Below are 25,564 nucleotides of genomic sequence, written 5' to 3'. Positions count from 1 at the left end.
ATGATCCTATAATGTCGCGTTTTCCAGCGCGTCGCCTTGCATTAGGATGTATATTTACTGGACTTTCTTCAAGTGTTGATCATTCTTCCATTCTGTTCGATTCTCATGCAATGACAATAATAGAGCGATTTTTTCTTTTCGAGTGAGAGGTGTGGGGTGATTGATTTGGATAGCATTTATTTAGATAGTTGAAATAGAGCTTATGACTGATACTGGTATCCTGGTAGATTGCCATACGCGCACATTAGAAGTATCCAACCAGCGAAGAAAAGATAAGATAAAACATGAAACTTCATCCAGCTCCCCTACAAACAGCATTATTGATGCATCAGGCCTGAACACCAGTCCACTTCCACCAGAGAGCCATTGGAAACAGCTGTCCTCGCCTAATCCCAGACAACAACACCACCTCGACCCTCCCTAATACTCCACGAACTCCTCCGCTTCTTCAAGCTCATATTCCGCGTCCATCTCACCCACCACCTCAGCAGCAGGATCATCCTCCTTCTCATCCGCAACCATATCATCCTCATCCGCCAAACCATGAATCTCACCCAACTGCCCAGCAACGCCCACCGCCATAGCCCTAAATCCCTCCAACATCTTCTCCTCCGCATCCAAAATCTTATCAGGTAATTCGACGGTCAACCCAACCGCCAACGCTTCATTCACATTCGAGGCCAACGTATTCAACCTGGCGATATGAGCGATCATCTCCGAGTGCATCTCGTCGAACTTGTCCTGCAGCGCTGCGAGACAGGCCGCTGCTGACTGGATCTTCGCTGCTATGGGGCAAGCACTGGCGCTCGGTGTCTGCTTGATCTTCGGGTTTTTGGGCTTCGAGTTTCTGAGTTGCGGAGCATTGCGCTTGGGGGTGGAGTTTGCCCTTGTGGTTCGGGGGCGGCCGCGGGGTTCCTTTGCGGCGGTGCGGGATTTCTTGGGAGCCATCAGTTCGAGGCGGTGGTTGTTTTGAGGTGGGTGGTGGTTGCGTGGAGGGTTGGTTGAGTATGGAGTGGTGAGGATGGATTTGATGGTTCTGGGTTGAATGGTAGTTGGGGTCAGTGAGGAGGTTGGGGGTGGAGACGGGGAGAAAGAGAGGGTAAGTGCTTATTTATATCTTCATATCTTCGAAAAAGCTGACGGGACGGGCGTTTGTAGAAACGGTGCAGAGTGAATGAATGTCCTGGATAGTAGGCGGGAGTTGCACTGGACTTAGAGCTATGTTTAGAAGTCGTGCCTCAGGAATTATGATTGAGTGAAGGGATATTGCAGTGTGAATATCGACAAGAAGGCTACAGGTTGATTTTGGCTGCCTGATACTGTTTGTTAGTTTGATTTGGTCATACATTGTTGAAGTTAATAGGAGCGCTGATACCACTCCGGCATTGCTCTGCCATACATGCTTGATTTATCGCAGAAAAGCAACACCCAGTCAACCATAATCACAGACTGCGTAAGGAAGCCTTCTGACAGACGTACCCCATGGATGAAAGCATCTCCAACTGCACGATTCGTAATCCCATCCTCATCCACCTAATGGTGGACATCATCCAACGCTTCTAACTCCTTCTTGACCATAGCACATCCCTCCTCATCATCTTTATGCGCATCAAGCAAAGCATAGACAGCAGCCCGATAAGCCTTCCACACAGCATTGTAGGTCTTCGGCGAGATCTCGGTATTCGCCATCTTCAAATCCTTACACAGCCGCTCCAGCTTGGCTCTCTGACGCTTGATATCCCTGGTCAACTGGTCCAGACTGGTCACCAGTTCCTTGGTCTCCAGAGCGAGATTTTCAAGCTTGAGATGAATGTGCTGAATCTGGGTCTGATGAGCGGCCTGCTCGCCGTATTCCTGCTTCTGCGCAGTGTCGCCGGCTTTCAGGATCTCGCGGGCGGCGGCGACCCAGGAGCGAGCTGCGGTTTGGCTGACATGACCCTGCGCTTTTTCATTCACGTGGGAGCCTGATCTGAGGTTGTCCCCGGTGCTTTCGGGAACCACCGCCTGAGCATGTTGATTGGAAGCTGGGTTGGCAGATGGGTAAGGCGCTGACAGGTGCTTGTGCGCGTTTTTCGGGGGAGGCCGGGCTACAGGCATTTTTGGGTTGATTGTACTTGAGATGCAAGTCTTGGATAATAAGGTATCTCGCGAAGGAGGGTAGTCAAAGAGAAATAGGTGAAATTGGGTGGATGAGGTTAGTGGTGTGATGGCTCGGAAAATGAGTCTCAAGGTTGAAGGTAACACGGCGAGAAGGAAGGTAAACAAGAAGTTGAACACCGAGGAAAAGATTAGCTGACATGGACAGTTAGGAGTGAATAGATTTGGGACGTGGCATGTCCAGCTTGAGTACTGTTCCAGTGGCCACTATCCTGGAGGAGTGAATATCATACTGACTTCATAAGTTAACATCCTATAGTCGGGCGTACTTTCTGCCTGCTTTTGTCCATATTAGTGAGATTACTTGCTGATACCGGCCAATTCTCAGTTATGGGATGACTGTTGTACCTGTCTAGAGTGTTTAAGATAGTCCATCGAAGCATCATTCTTGCATCCGATGGCCCTCACCAGGCCATCTGCCCACATTGAAGGACACATCAGCTAGGACTGTTCCTACATCGGATGAGATCCGCGGCTAGCAGGTACTATATGCTATAACTTCGGCATAGAAATCACAATTCAGCTGCACTTCTTTGGGGAGAATATCATGCCAAGAGCCAAGCTGGATGCCATCGGGGGGCATTAACCCGCCATGAGCGGGATTCGGGCAGGGATACCCCGCGTTTCCCCACGAAAACATCCCCCGCGCCTCGGTAAGAATTGAGTGTCCACTTCAGCTTCCGATCTGCTCTGGCTCTTATAATTTGGACTGAAGAATTTTCTTCTCTTCTCTTAATCTGAAATACAAAGAAGGTGCGTTGTGGCGGAAGATGCCGTCGTACTTGGGATTGGTTGCTCCGGTGCTCTGGGGCAGTTTAGTCCTGACCCCCCTAGTCAATGCTCAAAGGTACAGCCAATGGCGCCAATTACACACCACAAAGATGAACTAATCCTGCAGTAGTGAGACGATCGTACGCCCTACACGTTACCGGACCAATGCTGGTTTTCGGGATTATACCAGCCACGCGCAATCCTCCTGCTTTACCCTCGACCAGCAGAGTCCGTTGGTCACATTAGACTACGGCACCGAGGCTGCGGGATTTCCATTCTTCGATGTTGACAGCATCACTTCTGCTGTTCAAATCGAGGCAAAGTACAGTGAGCCGTACACTGGATTGAGTGAACCCTTTGGAGATGGTCCGTTTGACTTCGCCAATGGCCTCTCCAACACTTTCCGCGTCGAGACGTTCAACGTCACTTCTACCGGGCGCGTCGAGTCCCCCTTCATCCAAGGAGGCCAACGCTGGCAATATCTAAAGCTTCTCACAAACGGTACGATTCGCATCTGCGGGGCTGGATTACGATCCTTGAACGATCGGACTGCCGTGGACCAGCTGCCGGGGTATTTCGAGTCGTCGAACAGCTTGTATAATGAAATCTGGGCTCTGGGTGCCCGGACGGTGCAACAAGCATGCATTGCAGCCGGTGCAGCACCCTCCACATGGGAAATCGCCGAGGATGGAGTGTATCTGCGAGGCCAGCAACCTGCCCAATCGGTCAAGGGAGCCTCGTTCGACAACTACACCTTGGCGTTCGATACCAAGATCATCCGGGGCGGTACCGGCTGGAAGGTCGTCGCTGGAGTGGCGGGTTACGGCGCCTACTTCGTCCTGACCAGCGAATATCCCCAAGAGTCAACCTTTGTCAACGTCAACAAGACGGTGGTGCCGCCCAACTCCCTGGCGGTGGGCTATGGCTGGAATCTGGTCAACCAGATTTCTCTCACCTCAGGCAAAGTCAACTACTACCCCATCCCATTCGACGTCAAAGAGGATGAATGGTACCGGATTTTCACCTTTATCAATGCCACCGGCTATGGGGTGACAGTCAATGAAACCGAGATCTTTGTCCCCTTGGCTACTCTGCAGACCCCAACGGGCTCAATCGGCGGTTCGGGCAGTCTGACGGGCGGCACTTGGGGCTTTGGCCCGTACCAGGACCAGGTGGCACTGGTGAAGGATGTCGAGGTGCATGCTCAGAATGGCACCTTACTCTACCACAACTCGATGACATCGGACTCAGTGCTGGAAGAATATGGTGTCTTGCCCAACACCCACTCGATTTGTCTGGACGGTGCTAAGCGCGACCGACTCGTGTGGTCGGGCGATTTCTTCCCTACCCATCGGATCGTCCAGACCAGTACAGGTCGCGATGACTTTATCTCGGGCACTCTGGAGTATTTGATCGATCGCCAGGCAACTAGTTCCTCGGTATATGACGGGCTCTTCAGCATGTCCCCGCAAATGGGACAGTCTGCCAAGTACACCGATGTATACAGTTCCTTTGGTTTGCTCGACTACCAGTTCTTCACCCTGGCAGCCGTGGCTGGATACTACAAACACTCCGACGACCGTGCCTTCATCCAAAAGTATTGGTCACAGATTGAAAGGGGCGTGGAAGCGGTTGTGCAGCTCATCGACGAGCAAACTGGCCTTGCCGTGACTGGCAACATCGGGGCATTTTTCACCGGATCAAGCAATGGCACTGCCCCGTCGGCTTTGCTCGCGTATACTCTGGCTGAAATGGCCAATCTTGCTGCTGCTGTGAATGCGACCGACTCAGCTAAGTCGTGGACACACCATGCCGAGTCTATCAAAGAGGCTGTCAATCAGCAGCTCTGGAACCCGCAACTGGGGACGTACGGCGTCGACATCAACACTCTGGACGAACAGGCCATTGCAGGCAGCGCGTGGGTGATCCTGTCTGGAATCGCAAATGTGACCCAGACCCAATCTACGATTGCCGCTCTATCATCGCTCCGCCTCGGAATCGGTTACAAGAGCTCGACATCGACCGCCAATTCTTCGAGCACCAACCTTGCTCCGTTCCTGTCGGGATTCCTGCTCGAGGCGCTTTTCCAAGCCAGTCGCGACAGCGCGAAAGCATCGGCCGAACGGACCACTGCCATTAGCGTGTTATTGGATCAGCTGTGGGCGGCAATGGTCACCGAGGATCAGTACTACACAGGAACAGCGTGGGAATACCTCTACCCCGACGGCCGCCCCGGTCTGGACTTATATACCTCGCATGCCCATCCTTGGGGCGGCGCTCCTACGTTTGTCTTTTCGGAGTATGTTCTTGGGGTTCAACCCACGTCTCCCGGGTTCGCTACCTGGACTTTCCAGCCGGCAATCCTGGATGTGAATGTTTCGTGGGCTCGAGGCCGCGTACCCACTCCGCGAGGATCGATCCAGGCCAGCTGGCGGTTGAGCGGTTCCAACAAGAAGAGTCTGCAGCTGCAGGTTTGTGGGCCGAAGCAGACCAAGGGTGTCATTAGCTTGCCGTTTGCCGTCAAGTCATACACGGTGGATGGGAAGACAGAAGCCAACAAGAGCCAGGTTGAAATTGCGGTCAGCAGTGGATCCTGCGCTGATGTTCGTGTGTCCTTACAATAGACTATTCGACCCATGTACATGCGATATGGCGAGGTTGGTCAGCATGACTGTACATACTCGGGATCTCGGAATGATAGAGAAAGATTAAATGAAGCCTAATGCCTAGAAATGAGAAACTGTAGATAAGAACTAACCTGCAGATCTTCTGAACGTGGGCCATCGTATCAATCATGAGCAATCGCCTGACAAGGACGGCTTGAGAGAAGTGTATCGCAGCTGCCATAAATCCTGATTTGACGCCTGATATTTTGGTTCTTTCCCTCAATTATCTCGCGTCTCACCAATTCCGTTAGTGTCGACACTCTATCATACCTTTTTACCAGCAAACAAACATTTTAGCTTCATGGTGCCTTCATATAAAACATCTGGCCTATCTATGACGCTCTGAAGCTAATCCTTGCGTGCCAACATTCTTTGGCCTGGCCGCCACGCTTACCAGTGGCGTTACCAGCGTCACCATGTTCATTCTTGTACTGTGCTTCGAAAGTGTACCGTACGTTTCACTTCATCGCACTCGATTGTTTGTCTTCGACCATCCAATTGACTGATCATAATCAAAGGCCTGTTTCGCCATCATCTTCACCCTCTCACTTCGCAGTCTTGGCCAACACACCAAGCGCGGTGGTAGTATGCTGGTTGTCCGCTATATCCGGGGGCGCCACTGTGCACCCTACGACTGGTGCAGTGGCCACACACACGGAAAGCAAAAGACCTGAACGTTATGGGAGAACAGTCGACTCCGGAAGTAAAGGGAGTGGGGGAGGAACGTGATGGAGATGTCAAGGCTCAGGCAGAGACAGTCGAGGGAGTTGCCTAGTCTGGCATGTTTCTGGGCCAGGAGTGAATAGGTAATTCACCATAAAACAAAATCATAACACCGGTGGGGAATCCAGCCTGGTTTAATGTGTTGTTATTTAAGCGACTTCCATTCACTTACACAAACACACACCGTGATTCGAATTTCACACTGTCGAGAAGTAGGCTTAAATAACCATACCCGGAACGTTGTTGACTTGTTCTTCCTGCTTCATCCCTCCACTCTCGCACATCTTTAAGCAGTCATTCTTCATCATCCATCTCCATCACGCCTCGAAACCCAAAGACCCTTACCTTCTCTGCCAACTCTCCTCCAGCGACCTCCAACTCCTCCATGTCAACCCCAGCAGTCGACGTTTCCTTCTCTCGCCTTCCCACCGAGCTCCGCCTCATGATCTGGGAGGCTGCTCTACCTGACACGACCGGAAAGCATCTGTACTTCTGGAGGAATCATGTCTGGAGAAAGCCACGCTGGAAGCTACAAACCGACCCCACAACTAATCAAGAATATGTCAAGTTTGAGTTTGACTCGCGTTCATTCGGTTATCTTGAAGTCGAAGTGCCGCCATTCCTGGTGAACCGCGAAGCTCACGCGGTGGCCTTGCGCTGGATTGAAAAGCAGCCCAAAATCGAAATTCGTTTCAACACCGCCACCATGTCCTTCTCTTTCATTCGCCTCTTTGACCCCAATCACGACGCGCTCTATCTCTCGTCCCAGGACTACCTAGATCTTCCATCTGAGATATACGAAGGATCTGATGCGCCAGGCCACCTGGAACTTGGAAACAGAATCCATCATATCGAATCCTTTTCGCATATTGCAGTCCCCAAAGCCGAAGTTTTCTCTGAGAAATTCAATTTTTTGGATTCTGTAATCGATATCGGCGGGAGTTCATGTTGTAGACAGTTTTCTGTCGTTGTGAATGAGTTGTCGACTTCGCAACCATTGACAAAGGATATGAACCTGCATGAAAGGTGGGAGTTGACGGAATTACAAGACTCGCCGCTACTTTTTTGGGACCCCGACAACGACACATGGATACTCACAAGATCTGCCGCCCATGAGAATCTCAATCAAGATCTACTTAGAGCACGGGAATGTTTAATCTCGTTCATGAGAAGTGAAATGCCCCCCTGGGAACTCGAGGAGTGGAATAGGATCCATAAACATCGCCTCCTCATAAAGCCTGTCCTTGCCGTCAAGAGATGAGGGGATTGCTTTCGGCAGGTTGCATGATGCTTTCGATCTTGCTCTCTGCATAAGACCGATGCTGTCCCATACGTCTGGTCAATGCCAACATGTCCCCCAGAGGTAATGGAATAGTTGTATTTGATTGTTTAAATGCGCTCACAATCATATGGCGTTTTTAATTGCATACGTATTTCGCAGAGAAGAGTATTCTCTGGAGGAGCTCAAATCTGTTATCCAATTCGCCCGATCGAGAATGCATGAAGAATGATGGGCAGAGAGATGTAAGAGCTACCCAGCACGGTCCAGTAGACGGTATCAAGGTAACATGACTACCACATCTCTACACAACACAGCAGATATCCAACCAAACCACACAATCCACATTTCAGTAGTAGACAAGAGTTAACAAGGGGTATATAGCAAGCCCAAACCCACCGACCAAACCACCCAACTCTCATAACCCCGGCACCTCCAGCCCCAAATTTACCCCCAGAAACCCCCAGACCGAAACCTATTCCGTCCCCCCACCCTCCTGCCCCAGAACCTCCAACAACTGCTGCGCCGTCAAATGATCGCCGATACTCTCCATGCGATGCACAAACACACACCTACCCTTACGAAACACCCACTCGCCCCCATTCAAATTCCACGGGCCACCGCGAAACGCCCTGATCAACCCCCCCGTCCGAAACATCTGCTTCAGCGTACGGCCGAGGGCCCTGAGAAACGAGACCTCCGTGTACGAAGGCGGACGCGTGATGCCCGTGACGTTGCGCTTCATGTGCAGCTTGGAGTAGAGCTTGCCGGTGGGGTCGGTGTAGACGGGGAGTGTGGCCGCCGTCTCGGCGACGTAGGGCACGATGCGCGCGGGGTCGCCGCAGCCGATGATGATTACCTGCGACGGACCTGCCGTAACCGGGAGGGTGTTGAGGATGGAGTCTGTGAGATGGTTGGAGACGGTGCGGACGTAGTCTTGGTCGTAGATACAGAAGAAGTGTCGGACTTTGTATTTTCGGTGTTTCGTTAGGATAAGGTTGAGGGAGCGGGGGGTGTAGGGCGGGAGGTATACGCACTGAAAATCACCAGCGTCGTGATGTTTGAGCCCTTGCCTGCTATCAGGTCCCCGAAGCGGATCGTATTCCCCACTGAGGACTGTAGCTCGATCTCGTAGGCTTCGTATAGATCCTCTCCGTCGGTTGTCTCCTTGGGACTTGGATTCGGGATGATGTGCTCGGTGGACATGGTCGCATGTTTTTGTGGTGATGGTGGTTGTTCTTGTTCTTGTTGACAATTTGCTGGGGTCACGGTGGGCAGGCAGGGTTGTTGTTATACTGGATTCTTGGCTTTGTCGATTTCTCTCTGTCAATGATAGTGGCGTGGGGAAATGTCTCCGCTGCGTGGGGTATAAGACATGGGACAATGAGCTTGGCTTCGAGTCGTGATGTCATCGCCGTTGGTTTCTGGAGAGATCCGTGGTTAGACTGAGGAAGCCCCTTCGTTCTAGCCATTGAGAGCTCTCCGAGCATGATCCAGGCCTTTGTTCGCCTCCAGGCACTTGCAGCTATTGAATTTGAAATGATTACAAAGAAGGGCGGACTCCCGCATATGGTCGTTGAGACGATGCTTTATTACTGTCGGACTTTCTCGGCTTTGCATTGATAAGCGATTTGAAATTGTATCTCAGGGCCTATAAGCGATAGATCGTGATTTATTAGAGGTTTCTTTCATCGTCCCCTGAGATTACACATCTCCTGAGATTACTTGAAAAGATCTTTTATGTCTTACGGTAAAATAGTGCATTGCTCCTCTAAGGGGAGATAGACGACAAACGGTCCATTTGCCGAGCCCTAACCGCATCCTCAAGGGGCAAATACTGGAGGCAGGGATTTTCTCGGCTTTTCCGGGCTGCGACGAAGGATTTAAACTTGGAAAGAACATGGTACAATCATGATGATCGGGTAACCCGACTCTTTCGGATTCAGCTACCGCCACCGAGAACCTGGATCAAATCTCGGAACATCAACAGGCTGTACAGAACCCAAAGAACACAAAGAGATTTAGATTGCCCTCCAGGTGCAGAGCTGAAGCAATTCCCATCCGTCAAAGAGAGCCCTGATCCCTGTCCTTACCCCTAGCCTGAAACCCCAGGAAACCGCAACCTATTCGAGGCCCAACAGCCCACCGAAAAACGCTGTATCTGTATGTACACGCATGGATAACTCTCTGCCTTGCACAGACAGCCTAACTCGACCAAGTCCCGCATAGCGCAGCGGAATGTCTACGCCATGTACTCGTGGTGCTCCTCGGTCTGCTTATCATCCAGCTGTAAGCGCCCACCACCATTCTCAGGGAGGGCGAGTTCCGGATATCGTTTCCAGAGCTCCCGGGCTGCTTCGACTGGATATAGGATTTTGCGACAGTCGAGGAATAGGTTTTTGACAGCCTACAGGTGGGGACTCTATATCTCGAGGAAGAGGAAGTAGATCCGTAATAGACATCCCGCGGACTGCATATAGCCAAGAAAATTGAGGTTGGTGAGGTGACACCACCTGTTACTACCATACAAATTGCCATCCCGATGAAGGGAAAAATCAGTAGTTTGTGATATCCCCTCTAGTCAACGGTCAGGGCGCCGAAAGGACTGTTCAGAATTTTTATTCGTTCACCTCTCATCAGACTGACCGTAAGCAAGGTATGGGAGTGGGAAAGAGGAGGTTGAAAAGACACTGGAGCTCCCGATGTAAAAAGGACTGCCGGCAATATGCGCCGGTGGAGCGAATTACCGCATCAGGAAGGTCTTCCACCGCACACAACCGCCCCATGCGAGCAAACGACGATGTATAAGTATCTCACCACCGGTGCCTGACAGACGTCACAAAACATCGTATATCATCATAACACTTCGTCGCCATCAGCTTCCAAATCCCACCACAATCATGTCGAACACGATCACCGTGACCCTACCCCAGCTAGCGAAGATGATCGACCACTCCCTCCTACACCCAACGATGACAGATGCCGACATCCTAGCCGGCCTGAAGATCGCCCGCGACAACCACGTGGCAACTGCCTGCGTCAAGCCCTACCTCATTCCGCTAGCAAAGGAAGAGCTCGCCGGCTCGGACGTCCTAGTCTGCCCAGTCATCGGCTTCCCGCACGGCAACAGCACCACGGAAATCAAGGTCCTTGAAGCCACTGCTGCAGTGAAGGCGGGCGGAAATGAGATCGATATGGTCGTCAACGTCGGCAAGGTCCTCAGCGGGGACTGGGAGTACGTCACCGAGGAGATCAGGCAGATCAACGAAGCCGTAACCGCCAACGGCGCGATCCTCAAAGTCATCTTTGAGAATGATTACCTGCAAGCCGAGCATATTGCCCGGCTGTGTGAGGTCTGCACGCAGCTCGATGTTGCCTTTGTCAAGACCTCGACAGGCTATGGGTTTGTCAAGCAGAGCGATGGCTCGTACAATTACAAGGGTGCGACCGCTAAGGATCTCAAGCTGATGAGGGAGAAGAGTGGCGCGAAGGTACAGATCAAGGCGGCGGGAGGCGTGAGAACATTGGACGATCTGCTGCATGTGATGAGCCTAGGCGTCACTCGCATCGGTGCCACGGCGACGGTGGCGATTCTCGAGGAGGCGAAGAAGCGTGGTATTGGCAATGAGCCCGTCGAAGTTGCTTTCAAGCCCATGGTCGAGGAGGGAAGCACAGGTGGCTACTAGGAGTTTGTTATGGCCTTTCTTCCTTCATGTGTTATAGGTGCAAGGTGATTCGCGGGTAGTCTTCATGTCGCTATGGGTGTTTAACTTCTTCGCCAGCGAATGCATCATTCTCAAGATCCCACATCCATGTCTGCTCCAAGATAGGGAAACCGTCTAAAGTTGGCGGCCACAGAAACGGGTTCTCTGCGGTTTCTTCGGCCCCTCCCTCAGGTTGGGGTGCATAAGATAGCAATGCTGTCTAAGACGTCAGTTCAGTAGTCTGCTAGATGAATCAATAATATAACCTTGATCAAAATCATGTAGTGCGTCTGTTAGCGCAGGATCGGGAGTAAAATGGAAGGTGGCGAAATTCGATGCAATGTCGACAGTAGGATGATCAGGTTGTATAATGTCGCCTGATACAGTACCCGGAGATGTGCCGCTCTTAGAGAGAGCTTGTGGTTCATTCCCTGAAGCATAACTGAACGATTCCGTCGTGGCGCTTGACAGCGAGGTCTCCGCACGCTTACCCTTACCTAGCATGACATCTAACTCTTTCTGAATTACTAGCTGGGTCAGTCGTTGAAGAATGTCTACTCCTTGCTCTGCCACCACCGATCGTGACCTCAAATCCTCCAGAGTCTCCATCGCCCTCTGGAGTCCTACTTTGGAGATGCTGGACTGCGGATTCAACGGATCCATGCTACACAGAATACCCAGGGTGATCCCGGCAGTGAAAGTGTGTATACTGACGAATGTCACCGCGTAGGTTTCGGCGACAAGTTTGACCACTGGACTCGACTGGATAGAAGACATTCTAAGAGCGGCAGCGCGGCATGCCTCTAGTGACGAGGCGAAAGAGTTGGGCGTAGACGAGTCTGCTCGTCCGGAGTTGTCTGGGAGAACCCCGGCCTCGTTCGTATTTCGCATTCTGTAGGAGAGAAGTGGGCGGTGTGTAAGAATCATGGCATTTTCAAATGCGAGCATCAAAGCCAGGGCCTGGAGTTGATAGATATGGTTCTGAAAGCGAGGCCCCGAAGCGCCAATGTCACAATCAATTTCTTCCGGACTCGAGTAATTGGCTTGGCCAGCAACATGGTCCCATTGCAGATCAAGAGGGACTTCAGTTCGCCATTGTTGTAAGCGACCATTGTATTTGGCCACTGCTCGTAGAGTGTCTTGCAAGTCCAATCGCGATCGCGAGAATGTCTCGTCTTCTGATGGCGAAGACTTAGTGCGATAAAGCTCGTTTAAGGCTGCTTTCGTTATCACGGACAATTTAGACATGAAGTATTTGTAGGACAATAACGTTGTCTGACACGCTAGAGGTTCGTCAAATGTGCTCGGAGATTGAACGACATGTAACTTCGCTGATGGATCCAAGGGCTCTACATCACAATCGGCATCCCGAATACTGTGAGGATAGCCGTACACTACGGCTGAAAAGGTCTCAATTTCGTAGATCGCCCACCAACACCGCTTCCGTGTTTCATACTGCTGGCGGAAATGAGGTGATCCCGGAAGCCTCAGCCGGTGATGCAAGTGCAACGCCTGGGCGATTCGAAGTCCACAGCCGCATACAGGCCATGCCAGGCGAGGGGAGCCATGATACAAGTAATAGGTTCCGAGCAGCACGCAGGTCTGCGCTGCTTCGAGTGAGCCGAGCGACATGACATCCAAGAGCTTGGCTTTTACCGTTGACAAGATACGATCTTTCAGGCTTGAGTCCACGCCGTGTTTGACCAACAGTGCTTGCCGGTAGGGGCCGACGTAATGAAGTCCGATGGCAATCACCACTAGAAATGTGCTCAAGAATGCAGCGTTCGAGGAATGATCTGCTGCTCGGCCAGGTTGGCGTTGATAGAGCTTCGGCCATCGCCGACGGAATTCGTCTTGTTGGAAAATTAGCATGAACCAGTGCACTCGGTCAAAATAAGTGTCGACAAGCAAGCTGGCGGCATCAAACGGGGGCATCAAAGAGAGTAGCTCCGTGGTAGGCAAGGACAGAAAACCGTGGAGATATTGTCGCGTTGATGAAGGAGTATCTCTGCCTAGTGAGGAACGCGAGAGACCGCCTTGGGCGTCCGTAGCCAACGGACTCTCCTGCCGTACATAACTTCCTGGAAGAGCAGTTGTTGTGCGATCTTGTGGCACATTCGTGTGGTGCAAGTGAAATGCCTATAAAGTTGAGCCGTCTAGGCGCGTATCGAACCATACAAGGACTTACCCCATCCACCAAAGATAGCATAGAGCTTGATTTCCAAGAGTCCTCGTGCTCGTTTACCCTTGCAGGCTCAGATACCTGATCAGGATGTTGAGCGGTATCGTATATGACTTTCTGGTGGGGCTGGGCTGCCTCATCTTGTTGTTGCCGTCTGCGCAGAGAAGGCGCAGCTGTGGGCTGGTAAGGCCTCCACCGCGTGGTCGACCCCGGCAAGCAGCGAGCTCCAGCCCTGATGCAAAGAGTGCAGGGCCGATGAGTATCGCACTTGCAAGCCCATTAATATATAGCCCAGAAATGGGGATTTCCCGACCGTGCGCTTACCTTCAACTTCTGGCGTCGACAGCGCTGGCACGCGCTGAGGACTTTGTTGCTGGAGGCCTGCATTGAGTGGATCTCGACTGCCCTCTAAATTGTATCGCTATAAGTGAGCGATAATGTCCTGTTGTCAAGGTGGGTATGATTGCATAGTGAGTGGTGTGTTAATGTAGCGCAGAACCCGTGGACATGAACCTGGAGTCGCGAAAAGAGTAGTTCTGGATTCGGCCAGTCGGCCACCGGATGACCTTCCCAATACAGTGTAATGTCATCTTTATGCCGCTGACTCAGAATCCACTTTTATGCATGAGTCAACTTGTTTGGAGGAGCAACTCTGGAAACTCTTGAACAATCTCGTAACTGTACAAGGTATTATAGGACTAAGTGTCCTCAAATCCGAAAACAGCAGCACATACATAACCGACCATAAACATTCCACAGCCCACGACACCTAAGCCAGACGCTGCTCGCGAACCCACTGCGATGCAGCCTCCTCCCATCGCAAGACACGAGCGCCGCGCGTCGACAGACGGCGTTCAACCTCACGCTCGATCTCAGTCGCAGACTTCCCATCTGAGTCGTAGGTAGAGTGTGCCCCAGAGAGAAGGGTGACGCGAAAGCCCGCCGCCAACGCCCCCTTGCACGTTGCATCTACGCACATTTCACTCTGGATCCCGAGGGCCACGATCTCGTTGATTTCGGCATTGCGGAGTCGAGACGAAAGCGTAGGATTGGACTCGAACGTGTTACCTGTAATTTCCGCATTCTGAATGTTAACAATCCCTCTGAATGGGTCCAAGTTCATTCACGACTGACCGGTCTTCTTCGCGACCACAACCTCCTCCTCCACATCGACGCGCGGAGAGAACACAAGCTCCCACGGCTCGCTGCCCCGCAACAGTGGCCCACGCTCAGGTGTCTCCTCGTGCTGGATAAAGTAGATAACCCATGGGGACGGCTGGTCCTTCTCGCGATAGGAATCGATGACCGACCGGACGGCTTTGAGGGTCCCCTCGGCGGACGCGATCACGCGGTCAGCATGCGGGACTCGGGTTTGGGAGTCAACAGCGATGCCTTTTTGGATGTCAATGACGAAGAGAGCTTTGCGAGGAGCCATAACTTTGTCGACTGATATTTTCGTTGGGGATGGTGGTTGTTGGGCAAGGGGAGGCGGAGGGAAACCGCGGGGCAGCTCACCGGTATTAGTATTACCACCATGATCGGCACTAAACATGGCGGGGTCATCGGACATGGTATGACTCCCTGCATCGGAACTTATCATTTGCCCCGAGTCTTGTGCAATAATGTCTTCATTCCGCTTCTTGTGTAAGACCGCCAAGGTTGCAGTTGCGAATAGAAATATAAGACTCCGCTGGCTAACCCCGACAGAGCTCAGGGCGTCAGTCCAATGCCTCCGTGTGTATAAATAAGGTATAGTGAGCAACAATCTTGTCTTGATTTTCGTCTCATGTCTCTGTCATCTGAGTGAAATTGTCAATAGGTGCTACTAAAAGTTCGCACGATGAACAGAAGAGGGACTCAAATTCAGGACCATGATACTCCATGGAGGCAAAAGCAATGCATCTTGGATCGTCTAAGATCGAAGTCCATCAGTTCCACATGGAAGCCCGCGGCTTGGCACCGATTCAGCGCGCAAGTCTGGAGTCACAGAAGGTCTACTTCCCTGCCTAACACGGCGTTGTGACGAGGGCTCCCCGAAGCAGAGCACACTTTAAGCGACAATGGTATCGATCATTGTTCATTGTATGTCTTCCTCGTGGCAATGTGTTGCACGACCTCACAATCATATAAGGAGATTGTTTGCGATGAGGGAAGTTTCCATGCGTGGGAAGGCTAGCAAGGACGCACTACCTTCGCCATGCCCTCGCTGGCCTCGAGCTTCCAATGTCTGAAGACAGTCCGCCCGGGGCAAACTTTGCCAGGATATCACCCGTGCCCGAATGCTGGGATTTTATTTGTTCGTGTGCGCAACTATGCGTGTGACAGCAGGAGGGACACCAGAGGGAGTCGCGCCATCGACTTCAAAGAGCCAGCGGTCAGCTTTGGTACATAAAAGAGGGATATGTGATATGTTCTTATGCTTATCCCAAAGCCGTGGGACATTCCAAAGGATCTTGGGAGGTTGCCGGTGGCATGCGACAAATTCGTGAAAACAGATAAATTACGACGCAGTTCACACAAAAGCTCAGTCCAGGACAGATATGAATTTTGAACTTGCATTAGACTGAACTTCGGGATTTCACACCGATGCTCGAATTGACTGTACAGTACAAACCGTGGCGAAGCCAAAGTCTCCAAGTTTGGGCTGTCAGGGACCATTACCCCGCATCGCCTAATGTGGCTTAGTGCATGTAGGCACAATTAGAGCTCAACAATAGCAACCTTTGAATCAGAGCACAAGTCTTATGGCAAGCATCTTTGCCATGGTACCTAAAAGAAAACTTTGAGGTATGGGTGCTCTTAACCTCCCTTCAGCTACTAATCGAAAAAATGGTTGCAAAAGATATCTCTACGCACCCGGTAAAAAAAAACCAGGAACATTGTTGAGCAAGGGGGGAAAATCGCACCACATTGCTCTTATCTAATATAGTATAGAAGTAGAATTCGGACATTAGCAACCGACGAGAAAGCTATCATGAGACACGATGCAAATCGCGATGGCATGCCAAGCGGATCCATCGTCTTCAGTATCCCGCAAGGAAGTATATCCAAAAGGTCGGAAAATCCTTGTTTCCACAATCAGGATCAAAGCCACGAGAACAAGATAATTGCAATGTTTAGATGTGGCGACGGTACACAGCACAAGGAAAGCTATTCATTATTGGCTCAAATACAGCTGTTGTGCTCCAATTCTAAAGTTGAAGGTATTATCATCCACGTCATAATGACTCCAGGACCTCCTGCTACCAAAACACCCAATAACCACTTCATATGTAAACACACAATCTCCTGGCTATGCGCATAAACCAACTCACCTCAGCAATCAATCATCTCAGCAATCAACTCCTCTCATAAGAACAATTCAACTAATCTCAGCATAGTCAAGATGTCCCCAAGCACCCAACCACCAACCATAATCTCTGCATCACAAACCCCAGAAGAAGAGGTATAGTCCCACCGCGCATCCACCGACCACAAACCCCATACCCAGCAAGCATCTGCCCACCATAACCAAAACACTCATGACTAACCTAAGCCATCCCTCCCCCACAACGCAGCGCAACATCGCCCTCGCAAAAAACTACATGGCAATCGCGTACTCCCCCACCGAGAACAAAGGCGCCGAATCCGTGCGCCACCTATGCACGGAGGACAGCTGGTTCTGGAGCCCGTCGACATTCCCGGGCTGCGCGACGCCGATGGACTACGCGGACTCGCACGCGCAGGTGATGAAGTCCGTCAACGATCTGCACATCGTGCGATATGACCAGGCGTGGGCCAAGGACGGCCACGTCCTGCTCCGGTATACCGCTGAGGGGTCGCACTCCGGCGCGCCCTACAAGGGCATTGAGAAATCTGATCCCCCGAAGCGGGCGCGGTGGAGCGCCGCGGCGATTTTTGAGATCTCCGGTGGGAAGTTGAAGAGTTTCACTAAGGATTGGGATCAGAAGGTTATGCAGGTGGGTAGATTCCCTCCCGAGGCGTGATGGCTTGAGGCGTGGCGACGTGCTGATTCATAGGTAGATTCAACTGGGCTGGGCGCCCGTAAATGAGTCGGAGGATCCGCGGTGGAATGCACAGATGTTGGCGGATCCGGAGAAAGGACGCGAGGCGAAATAGAGGAGGGATGGCTGTATGAATCCGCTTGAAGTGTTGCGGATCTGTGGGGAGGTGGTAGCACGTTGATACAGTGCAGTGTCTTGGTGAGGATCAGGTGTGAGAGCAATTCAAGAGATCTTGTCTGCCAAATACATCGTGAAATAGTATGAGGCGAGCCGACCTATAAATCACATTGCAAGATTGTAAGACTCACATGATTGGAGATGTTCAGGATGAACGTAGCGTGGCTAATGTCATGGAAAGAGTTGCTTGCTTTGTGTGACATCCCCTGGCATGAAGAAGTAATTCCCGGATCAGCCATCGGACGGACTAGCACCACATATCCAGGGTTAGCAGAAAGGCGCCAAAAGAAACATGTTCCATCATGGCCAAAATTCGGGCATTGCTAAGCACATTCAAGTTGCGCATTGTATGCGAAAACAGTTGGCCCAATCTATTGAGTCTCTTGAGAAACTGCAGAAAGCTAAAGCGCCTCTAGGTGCATTGCGCGGCCGAAAACGAACAGTGGTTGGAGAAACAGCTTGACCACAAGCCATAAGACGGAGACTTGGGACTGCTAAAGAAGGGGCTTGCTAGACCAAGCCGTAGGCAAAATCAACTAGACGGCAAGCAAAACACTCCCCCCAAGTGATATAGATCAACTTGCAGGCTGATTAGTCGTGAACATGGAGCAAGGCTGTATCTGACAGTGTGGTTGTAAGAAAGAAGGGCTGCATCAAACGAGCTACCTACCAAAACCGATCTTTCGTCGGAATTAGCGAGGTTTGCTATTTCCATTGCTGTACCGCCACGAGATCGCCATAGGCAGAAGGTCTAGTTGCCACAGAGAGGAGCTGATGGGGCTTTGTTTGATTGATGACGATAACGAATGGAAGGTAGCTTCGCGCCAGCCATAACCTATGAGATGCATGAGGCGGTTCAGCATTTGGACAAATCATCATCCTGTTGCAGCCGGCAGACGTGTGCACTATTCATCTGCCCCAAAGAATGATGTTAACAACACTACGGCCTTCAAGATGCTCCAGAAGAAGTCTAACAGCATGAGCTATATTAAGGGTCCAGTCCCTCTCCACTATTTTAGCAGCTATGAACGTGCCATTGGCCCGGGAGAAAAAGGAGCATCCGTGACGTTGCCACTTCCCAGATCGAGGTTACATTGCATCGGAAATGTCATGGTTTGATGGTAGCCTAGCACAATGTGGGACGTCAAGTGTGGGCATTTGCGTAAGACATCGATCGACGGGATGATTCTCTGTCTGCATGACGTTGCTCAGCGCCTGCCTTGGGTCTCAATGGACGCCATTGAGTCGTCCTTGTCCCTTGTCATCGCGGATTCGTTCAAGGGTCAAATACCAGAGAGTCCACAAGAAGCAGGAACCGACTGAGGCAACACAAACTGGCTGGGGGACCATCTTAAGGATTAATGCTCGATCAGCGCCAGACACTGTCAGCTTACTGGTGGAGTGGCCTCTGCCCTTCGCCACATTGGCCAGGATCTCTCCCCCGAATGTTTCGAGCTCAGTGTATCAGTCATTTATGATTCTTCCATCTCACAATCAAGCCAAGTCGGCGACGTGGTGACGGAGTGAGCATGTGGATAGATTGTTTGCCAAGTCTCGTTGCTGAGACACGGCAAATCCTATCTCACGGGCGTCGCGCAGTCCAGACTCTGTAGGCCTTCTTGATTTTCCTCAGGTCTTGTTCCTCAGGCTATATTAGCCGAGAGTGATGATCATTTGAAGGGTCTTGTTTATAAATGACTCTGCTGCCTAAGCTAGTCCCTTTTCATGAAATGTGTTTGGCACTCTATCGTGTGTGACACAAGAGCTATTCCGATTTGGGGTGGATTGATTTTGTGGCATACTGGCAATTCTCTTGCGCTCAAGCCAAGAGTGTAGCAGCGAACAGTTACAAGTCAATCGAGCGAGCTTATTTCAAGCTTTGTTCACCGCTTCTAGCTTCGCAATGGTTGATCTTGTACTCCATATCATTGATCTAGTCTCGGATGGTCCATGGATCAGATAATAGAAATGATCACTGGGCCTCTTGCTTTCGTGTGGCCCCCACTAAGCTTCGACTGTGATGTTGAGACCGTTGCAGCGGGGAACGAGAGCGAGAAGGTTGCTCACTAACCTGCGTTTCACCATGAACTGAATGCCACACAATGCTACATGAATTGCATTTCACGACCGTTACGTATTATTCCATAGTGTCCGGAAATGTGTGTCGTCCAGCACGCGTCTCCTTGACCAAAGCGTTACTTTTGCGAATCCCATCAATCTGAATCTAGAGATGACTGCGCGGTTGTGGGGCCTTCATCTCTCCACTGAATTTCTCAGCGGGTCAGCCACTTTTACCCTTTTTGGTCGGGCGTCGGACGAGTTCCGAGCGGAACAAATGCTGTGGCTGCGATAGGCAGCAATGTTTGAATTGATTGAATCGGAGAACGGTCGGAATGAAGATATTCAGAAGTGGTCTTTGCTATAAGAGGGTTGAATCTCCCAAAAGCATGCGTGTTCATGTTGCAAGCAATGTTGAGATAGTGTAGTCGGAAAGGGGAACGATTGCGCGGTCAGTCGTACAGTAGACCCTCGGCCTCCGCGGGGTCGGGACGGTCCCTTATAGGGCTGGATACCCTTTCGCTCTCGTGGACTTGTTACATGGCTGCCTATTATTGCCAGTGGTCTCATTGGCAGTGCCCTGTTCTCGTCATCCCGCCCTTTCCACCCTCCGGCACCGTTCATAACTATATCATCACCCTGACCAAAGAGAAATATTACCTCGCTAGCTCGAGTCTTATTTTGATGCTGATATCCACCGAATAATTTCCATCACTCTTGTGTCTCACTGACCCCGTGTCGCTCGTTCACTGCTTAATACATCTTATATTATTTGTCCAATTTCCAATGCACCTTCGCTCACTTCTGGCCACCAGTATCTGGCTGGTCGGCTCTTTGGCCTCACCAGTCCCCGAGACAGGGGATGCTCTACACGAACAACTGTCTGACAGACCAACTCCCCGCCACTCCTTTCCCACAGTGACCGGACATGAGATCCGTCTACCGTGTCTCCCGCCCCATCTTGACGACAACAGCCAGTTACCAGACAATGAGACCTCCACGGCCTTTCTCGTACGTGAACCAGACCTATTTCATTCTTGACCCGTAAATCAGACACTAAAGCATACTCTAGTCCGTGCATCTCCGCACCGAGGCAAATGCTCTCCTCGTCAACAACGTCAGCGTCTTCCCCGCGGGGTATCCCATGCAGCTACCAGCCCAGAAGCACCACGCCACAGAAGACGGCGACGACATCGAGACCATGCAACTGACCTACGGCGTGGACATCGAATACCTCCCGCCGAAGGTGGACTCGCAAGTCAGCGACCTGTACTTCGTGGAAGTCAGATTCTACGATGCGACCGGTCGGCCGGCGACCTCGAACGTGGTCCATGTGCGGCTGTCGCGCGACTCAGCCGAGGACGACCTGACCATCTCGCAGATCATCGTCGAGACGTTCCCGGACTACCATGCATCGCACGGCCACGGCAACAAGGTCTGGCACGCGCAGTACTGGAAGATGCTGGCGAACAAGTACAAGACCTGGAGCAAGGAGCAGAGGAAAGGCCATCGCAAGAACTCGGAGGCTCAGCCGATGGCCGACGCCTTGTGCGGCGAGAAGCCTAGCACCGGCCCCCACTCCAAGGGGAAGTCCCCGTTCGAGCTGACGGGTCCGTCCATCAATTACTACGCGCATCATCATCACCGACCGAACCCGAATTTCTGGCGATTGATCGTTCCGGCTATGGTGCCTGCGTTGCTGGGCATACTGGCTGGGCTGGTGGTTTGTACGACCGGTGTTGTGGTCTGGAAGATCGTGGCTTGTGCTCTTGCGCGGTGCCGGGGGAAGCGGACGAAGAGATGTGCGCGGGGGGCGGGTTGTTGTCGGGGCTCAGGGACGGGGCTGTCGGAGAAGCAGCAGCTTATGGCGCGGGAGTTGGGGGCCGCGGTGGACGTGTAGAGAGTCAACCTGCCAGGCAAATGCTTAGTTATAGGGGCAATGCGTGATGAGAATTCCGAGTGACGTGGCTGCGCTAAGAAAAGATTTTGAGTGTAATTGTCATTCGTGGTGCCGTGTGACGCCGGAAGGTAGGGCTGGGCTGTCAGACTGTCAATCATTTCGGTTCCAAAACCGCGCAAATCCATCTAATATGGTGCCCCTCGTAGCACTTAAGCCGATTGTTTGATCTACGAGGCTAAAGACAGCAGAATAAATGAGGCGAAGCTTTCGAGTTCCGGGTTTCCGACCGTGCAACAAAGTCCGCGAACCGACCGGACTGTGCAACTGTGAATCCATCGGTGCCTAAATAAAGACGGCTGAGCCGTCAATCACAAAGAATAAAATCCTCGGCAGTGCGACACAGCAATTGCCAGTCAGCTGTCAACAAACCCACTCTATATACGCAGTAACCACTCAGGGGCCACGCAGGCACCGCCAGTCCCCAGAGGCATCTATTTTTCTTTTGAAAGCAGCCACAATGCTCCTTCATCAAACAGCAGTCGTTGATTGGCCAAGCCTCCAAGCAAAGCTTGACCAAAGCTTAGGCGGGAAAGGCCAAAATGCGCGGTGGGTGGAGCCCAAAATGAGGTTGCCTAGAATTTACAAGCACTCAGTTCTCTCGTGCAGCCGACACTGCCTCGCCTGCTGTCGCTGTCCGTGTCTCGGATAATTCGCTTCAGAGGGGAAAACATTCTATTGCCACATCCCCGTCAGCCCTGCGCCCACTCACCGCAACAACAATTTCCCTCGTTAAGCAAATTGCAGGGCTGACCCTCTGACGTCAAATGCCCTGGACGAGAGATCATCCTGCGTATTTTCCTCACTCAACGATGATGAAGTCATAGCGAATTGCTGGCGCTTCGCTGCCGCCTGTGCTGTAGGGCTGATGCTGTGCACTGGGTCTAAGCCCCTGGACCCCAAGATTGAGGGAAGAAAAGATAAATAAGCGGTGGATTCCACTGCTGACGGCGCGATTTCTCTCAGTGTTTTTTCTTTTCCTTTCATAAATCCGCAAATCGATACCCGACCATCAGTACAGCTCCTTATACCCAGCGACCCGTCACGCTTCTGCTTTCCCATTTACCACCTCCACCACCACCACCACAGTCTCAAAATGTTCAGCTGGTTCAAGTCGTCCAACAAGGAGTCCGCTCCCACTCAGCAGCCCACCTGGGATGCCAACACGGTGACCATGCAGCAGCCCTCCGGCCCTGAGGCGCCCGTCACCGAGCGTGTCGTCACCGGCCAGCCCGTATGTTTTCTCTGCCATCCCGATCCCCCTCCCCTTCATCCCCCCAACTAACCCAACACCCACATGACAGTCCCAACCCGAACAAATGCAAATGAACCTCCGTGGAGGAGGTGAAGGCGAAGACGTCTGCTGCGGAGTGTAAGTCTCTTGTCCCCTTCCCACCTCTCCTTCCCAGTCAATCAATCAGTCAAAGCTAACAACAAATCAAGTTGCGCCGGTCTCTGCTGCTTCGAATGCTGCGAGTGCTGCTGCTAGAGACTCTCATCTCGTTCTTCACGCAAATAGATATCCCTAATGTCCATGGTCTTGTATGCAGGGAGGGGTATGACGTTTGGTGGCCGGATCACTGTCGTCGCGTGGTGCTGTACAGAGTGGGCCTTGTTGTATATTCTAATTTTGATGATATATTAATGCAGTATGCGCTTATGAATACTTTTTGTATCTTGCGAGAACCTCGCCTCCGCTTTTACCTTGTGTTTCTACCCATTCAATTTGCCGGTCGGCACTGTTGATTGGCTTACTGGTAATTGTTTAGCCGGGTTAGCCGGACATAACATCCAATTAGGTAAGTAGTGAGCAATAAGATACAGTGCTAGGCTTGTCAAGAGATTGTGCCAATTATCAATGACTAAGATGAATTTTTGTTCACGCAGTACCACATCCTCGTCTTCGTGCTAGACAACACAATACATGATCACGCCCACTTCCCAATCAACGCCATAATCCCAGCCCCCAACAAGGTGCAGAACACCATGTACAACAACCGGGACCTGCGGCGCGTACGACACGGATCAAACAGGAAATCCCGTGCCAATAACTCGACCAGCGCACTGTAGATCAGAATCCCCGCGGAGACGGCGTTGAAGACGCCCTGGATGATCAGCGACTCCTTGGAGTTGGGGTTATAGGTGGTTCGCAGACCGAGGCCGATGGCGATGGCGATCGGGGTGGTCAGGCCGTAGGCCAGACAGAGGAGGTAGGGCAGTTTGGCGTGGCGGGCGAAGGGGATAGCGGAGAGACGGGCGCCGATGCCCAGGCCCTCGAAAGACTGGTGGAAGACCAGTACGGGATAGAGCGTGGCGAACTCGGAGCCGGTGACGCCCAGGTTCAGCCCGATGATCACCGAGTGGAAGATGATCCCGAACTCCAGGATCAGGAACGCCGCGATCTGCTGCCGGAAGGACCGCTCGTTTAAGTCCGCCGTGGACCCGTGGTCGGACGCGGATGCGGAGGGGGTAGGTTTTTCGGCGTGGATGCGGTTGCGGTGGCTGTGGCCCTCTGGGTCGGCGGCGTGCGCGCTGGACTGGGATGGGTAGGGTTCTTCGTGGGCGATGAAGGCGTGCGTCGCGCCTTCGTCGCGCTCGATCCCGTACTTCTGCTCCACGTAGACCTCCGCTGCTAGGTCCAGCAGGAAGATCATCACCACCGCTGCCAGCACGATCGCCGCGCACCACGAGTACTCGCCCCAGTAGCCGGAGACCCCGACGCAGGTCTTCGGCCCGATGCGCTTGTAGGCTGGGTCTAGCAGGTGCACGAACGCCGTGGCCAGGATGACGCCCGTGCCGAAGTAGCGCGCGAAGATGTAGACGTTGTGTGGGATCTTCCAGCTGGGCATGCCCTTAGACACCACAGGGAAGAAGGTGAAGGCGGTGGAGACGAACAAGATCACGAAGATGGACGAGACGCGCGCCCCCAGGTGCCCGTTGTACTCGTTGTCTGAGATGGCATAGTAGCAGAGCACCTCCTCTTTGCTTGCCGTGTGGAGGTTCACTTCGGAGGCGTTGAAGGTGGACATGATCGCGAGGGGGAGAACTGGGCGGTGCTGCTCATTGTCGATGGCTCTGTGTCGATGGTGTTCGCCTTATAACTGTCTATATTGAGGACCTTGGGGTTGTTGGATGGAGGGTTTGACAGTCTGCTCGGGTCTCTCAACGTGTCGGGGTGGTCTGGTCGACGGGAAATGCCCTCACGCTGCCACCCCATGTGGGGACATCCCCGACATCTTACCGAGTCAGCTTCGGATTCGATGACTATTGACTGGGAGCTGAGTGGAGTATGTCTTGTCTCTGCTGCCTGGCCCACTCACAGGGGTTCAGTTCGTGAACGAAATCCAGCCCTACGTGGTTGTCATCTCCGGACCAAAATGAACTTGAAGCGGTTGATTGATCTGGTCAGTTTTTCTCCGGAGAATTTTCATTATGGTCTGTTCAGCTCATCGTATACCTAGAGCGATACGAACTCAAGCGAATCCTGCGTGGTGCCAAGAAGGAGATGCAGGCAAGGACACACACATGGAATGAACGGACGCCCTATAGGGCTGAGCTCCACCCATCTTCCGCAAGGTCCTCATCGGTCCCGCCGACCTGCGGGCTTGCCTTGATTCCTTCCCTGCCGCACAATGACGGTAGCCGAGTCTACCCCTTAACAGCCTACAACGAACTTGTCCGGTACTTATGCATTTCCGGTACTTATGCATTCGGCCATTCCCTGGCAAATTGATTTCCCTCAATCGAAATCATTTTAGGATCACTCCCCGGTTGTTAACTCGAACTGACTTGCATGCCGTGTCAGAATCACCTCTGGGTCACGGACGCATATGCCACCGCGGATATGTCTGTGACACTGCTCATACCTACATCGCTGAGACGTTGT

The 25,564-nt window shown here is 52.1% G+C and overlaps 12 protein-coding genes across 12 annotated transcripts; 6 read left to right on the top strand and 6 right to left on the bottom strand.

Annotated features, from left to right (window-relative positions):
• Positions 1-420: 420 nt before the first annotated feature.
• BO97DRAFT_426183 (uncharacterized protein) lies at positions 421-948 on the bottom strand (the record flags this gene model as incomplete). Its single annotated transcript, XM_025697113.1, has 1 exon — positions 421-948. The coding sequence occupies one exon, from the start codon at positions 946-948 to the stop codon at positions 421-423; it is 528 nt and encodes a 175-aa protein (XP_025549828.1).
• A 537-nt stretch (positions 949-1,485) lies between these two features.
• On the bottom strand, positions 1,486-2,097 carry BO97DRAFT_455060 (uncharacterized protein; the record flags this gene model as incomplete). Its single annotated transcript, XM_025699130.1, has 1 exon — positions 1,486-2,097. One exon carries the CDS (start codon positions 2,095-2,097, stop codon positions 1,534-1,536), a length of 564 nt encoding a protein of 187 aa, XP_025549827.1. The 3' UTR covers positions 1,486-1,533.
• Positions 2,098-2,927: 830 nt separating this feature from the next.
• BO97DRAFT_455058 (Six-hairpin glycosidase) lies at positions 2,928-5,552 on the top strand (the record flags this gene model as incomplete). Its single annotated transcript, XM_025699129.1, has 2 exons — positions 2,928-3,004; positions 3,056-5,552. The coding sequence occupies 2 exons, from the start codon at positions 2,928-2,930 to the stop codon at positions 5,550-5,552; spliced, it is 2,574 nt and encodes an 857-aa protein (XP_025549826.1).
• Positions 5,553-6,729: 1,177 nt separating this feature from the next.
• Positions 6,730-7,119, top strand: BO97DRAFT_312185 (2EXR domain-containing protein; the record flags this gene model as incomplete). Its single annotated transcript, XM_025691231.1, has 1 exon — positions 6,730-7,119. A coding segment is annotated over one exon (390 nt), but the record flags the coding sequence as incomplete, so codon positions are not given.
• Positions 7,120-8,071: 952 nt separating this feature from the next.
• BO97DRAFT_348793 (peroxiredoxin-like family protein) lies at positions 8,072-8,802 on the bottom strand (the record flags this gene model as incomplete). Its single annotated transcript, XM_025691900.1, has 2 exons — positions 8,072-8,562; positions 8,634-8,802. 2 exons carry the CDS (start codon positions 8,800-8,802, stop codon positions 8,072-8,074), a joined length of 660 nt encoding a protein of 219 aa, XP_025549824.1.
• A 1,386-nt stretch (positions 8,803-10,188) lies between these two features.
• BO97DRAFT_406700 (2-deoxyribose-5-phosphate aldolase) lies at positions 10,189-11,516 on the top strand. The gene has a single exon (XM_025695466.1). It carries the CDS (start codon positions 10,497-10,499, stop codon positions 11,280-11,282), a length of 786 nt encoding a protein of 261 aa, XP_025549823.1. The 5' UTR covers positions 10,189-10,496; the 3' UTR covers positions 11,283-11,516.
• On the bottom strand, positions 11,353-13,235 carry BO97DRAFT_435800 (transcription factor domain-containing protein; the record flags this gene model as incomplete). Its single annotated transcript, XM_025697751.1, has 2 exons — positions 11,353-11,516; positions 11,567-13,235. 2 exons carry the CDS (start codon positions 13,233-13,235, stop codon positions 11,353-11,355), a joined length of 1,833 nt encoding a protein of 610 aa, XP_025549822.1.
• Positions 13,236-14,154: 919 nt separating this feature from the next.
• BO97DRAFT_406699 (Isochorismatase hydrolase) lies at positions 14,155-14,960 on the bottom strand. The gene is made up of 2 exons (XM_025695465.1): positions 14,617-14,960; positions 14,155-14,550 (listed from the first exon to the last, which is right to left on the bottom strand). The coding sequence occupies exons 1-2, from the start codon at positions 14,915-14,917 to the stop codon at positions 14,252-14,254; spliced, it is 600 nt and encodes a 199-aa protein (XP_025549821.1). The 5' UTR covers positions 14,918-14,960; the 3' UTR covers positions 14,155-14,251.
• Positions 14,961-16,867: 1,907 nt separating this feature from the next.
• BO97DRAFT_435798 (uncharacterized protein) lies at positions 16,868-17,601 on the top strand (the record flags this gene model as incomplete). Its single annotated transcript, XM_025697750.1, has 3 exons — positions 16,868-16,927; positions 17,040-17,441; positions 17,506-17,601. The coding sequence occupies 3 exons, from the start codon at positions 16,868-16,870 to the stop codon at positions 17,599-17,601; spliced, it is 558 nt and encodes a 185-aa protein (XP_025549820.1).
• Positions 17,602-20,131: 2,530 nt separating this feature from the next.
• Positions 20,132-21,872, top strand: BO97DRAFT_393535 (uncharacterized protein). The gene is made up of 2 exons (XM_025693932.1): positions 20,132-20,732; positions 20,794-21,872. Exons 1-2 carry the CDS (start codon positions 20,508-20,510, stop codon positions 21,619-21,621), a joined length of 1,053 nt encoding a protein of 350 aa, XP_025549819.1. The 5' UTR covers positions 20,132-20,507; the 3' UTR covers positions 21,622-21,872.
• Positions 21,873-22,774: 902 nt separating this feature from the next.
• BO97DRAFT_426173 (uncharacterized protein) lies at positions 22,775-23,054 on the top strand (the record flags this gene model as incomplete). Its single annotated transcript, XM_025697112.1, has 2 exons — positions 22,775-22,912; positions 22,983-23,054. The coding sequence occupies 2 exons, from the start codon at positions 22,775-22,777 to the stop codon at positions 23,052-23,054; spliced, it is 210 nt and encodes a 69-aa protein (XP_025549818.1).
• Positions 23,055-23,512: 458 nt separating this feature from the next.
• zrfA (high-affinity Zn(2+) transporter ZRT1) lies at positions 23,513-25,110 on the bottom strand. Its single transcript, XM_025689950.1, has one exon. The coding sequence runs from the start codon at positions 24,705-24,707 to the stop codon at positions 23,607-23,609; it is 1,101 nt and encodes a 366-aa protein (XP_025549817.1). The 5' UTR covers positions 24,708-25,110; the 3' UTR covers positions 23,513-23,606.
• Between the last annotated feature and the right edge of the window lie 454 nt (positions 25,111-25,564).

Source organism: Aspergillus homomorphus (assembly GCF_003184865.1).
Source record: "Aspergillus homomorphus CBS 101889 unplaced genomic scaffold BO97scaffold_27, whole genome shotgun sequence".
Classification (NCBI taxonomy): domain Eukaryota; kingdom Fungi; phylum Ascomycota; class Eurotiomycetes; order Eurotiales; family Aspergillaceae; genus Aspergillus; species Aspergillus homomorphus.
Note: the sequence above shows the minus strand (reverse complement) of the source record. Positions and strands in the feature narration are given on the sequence as shown.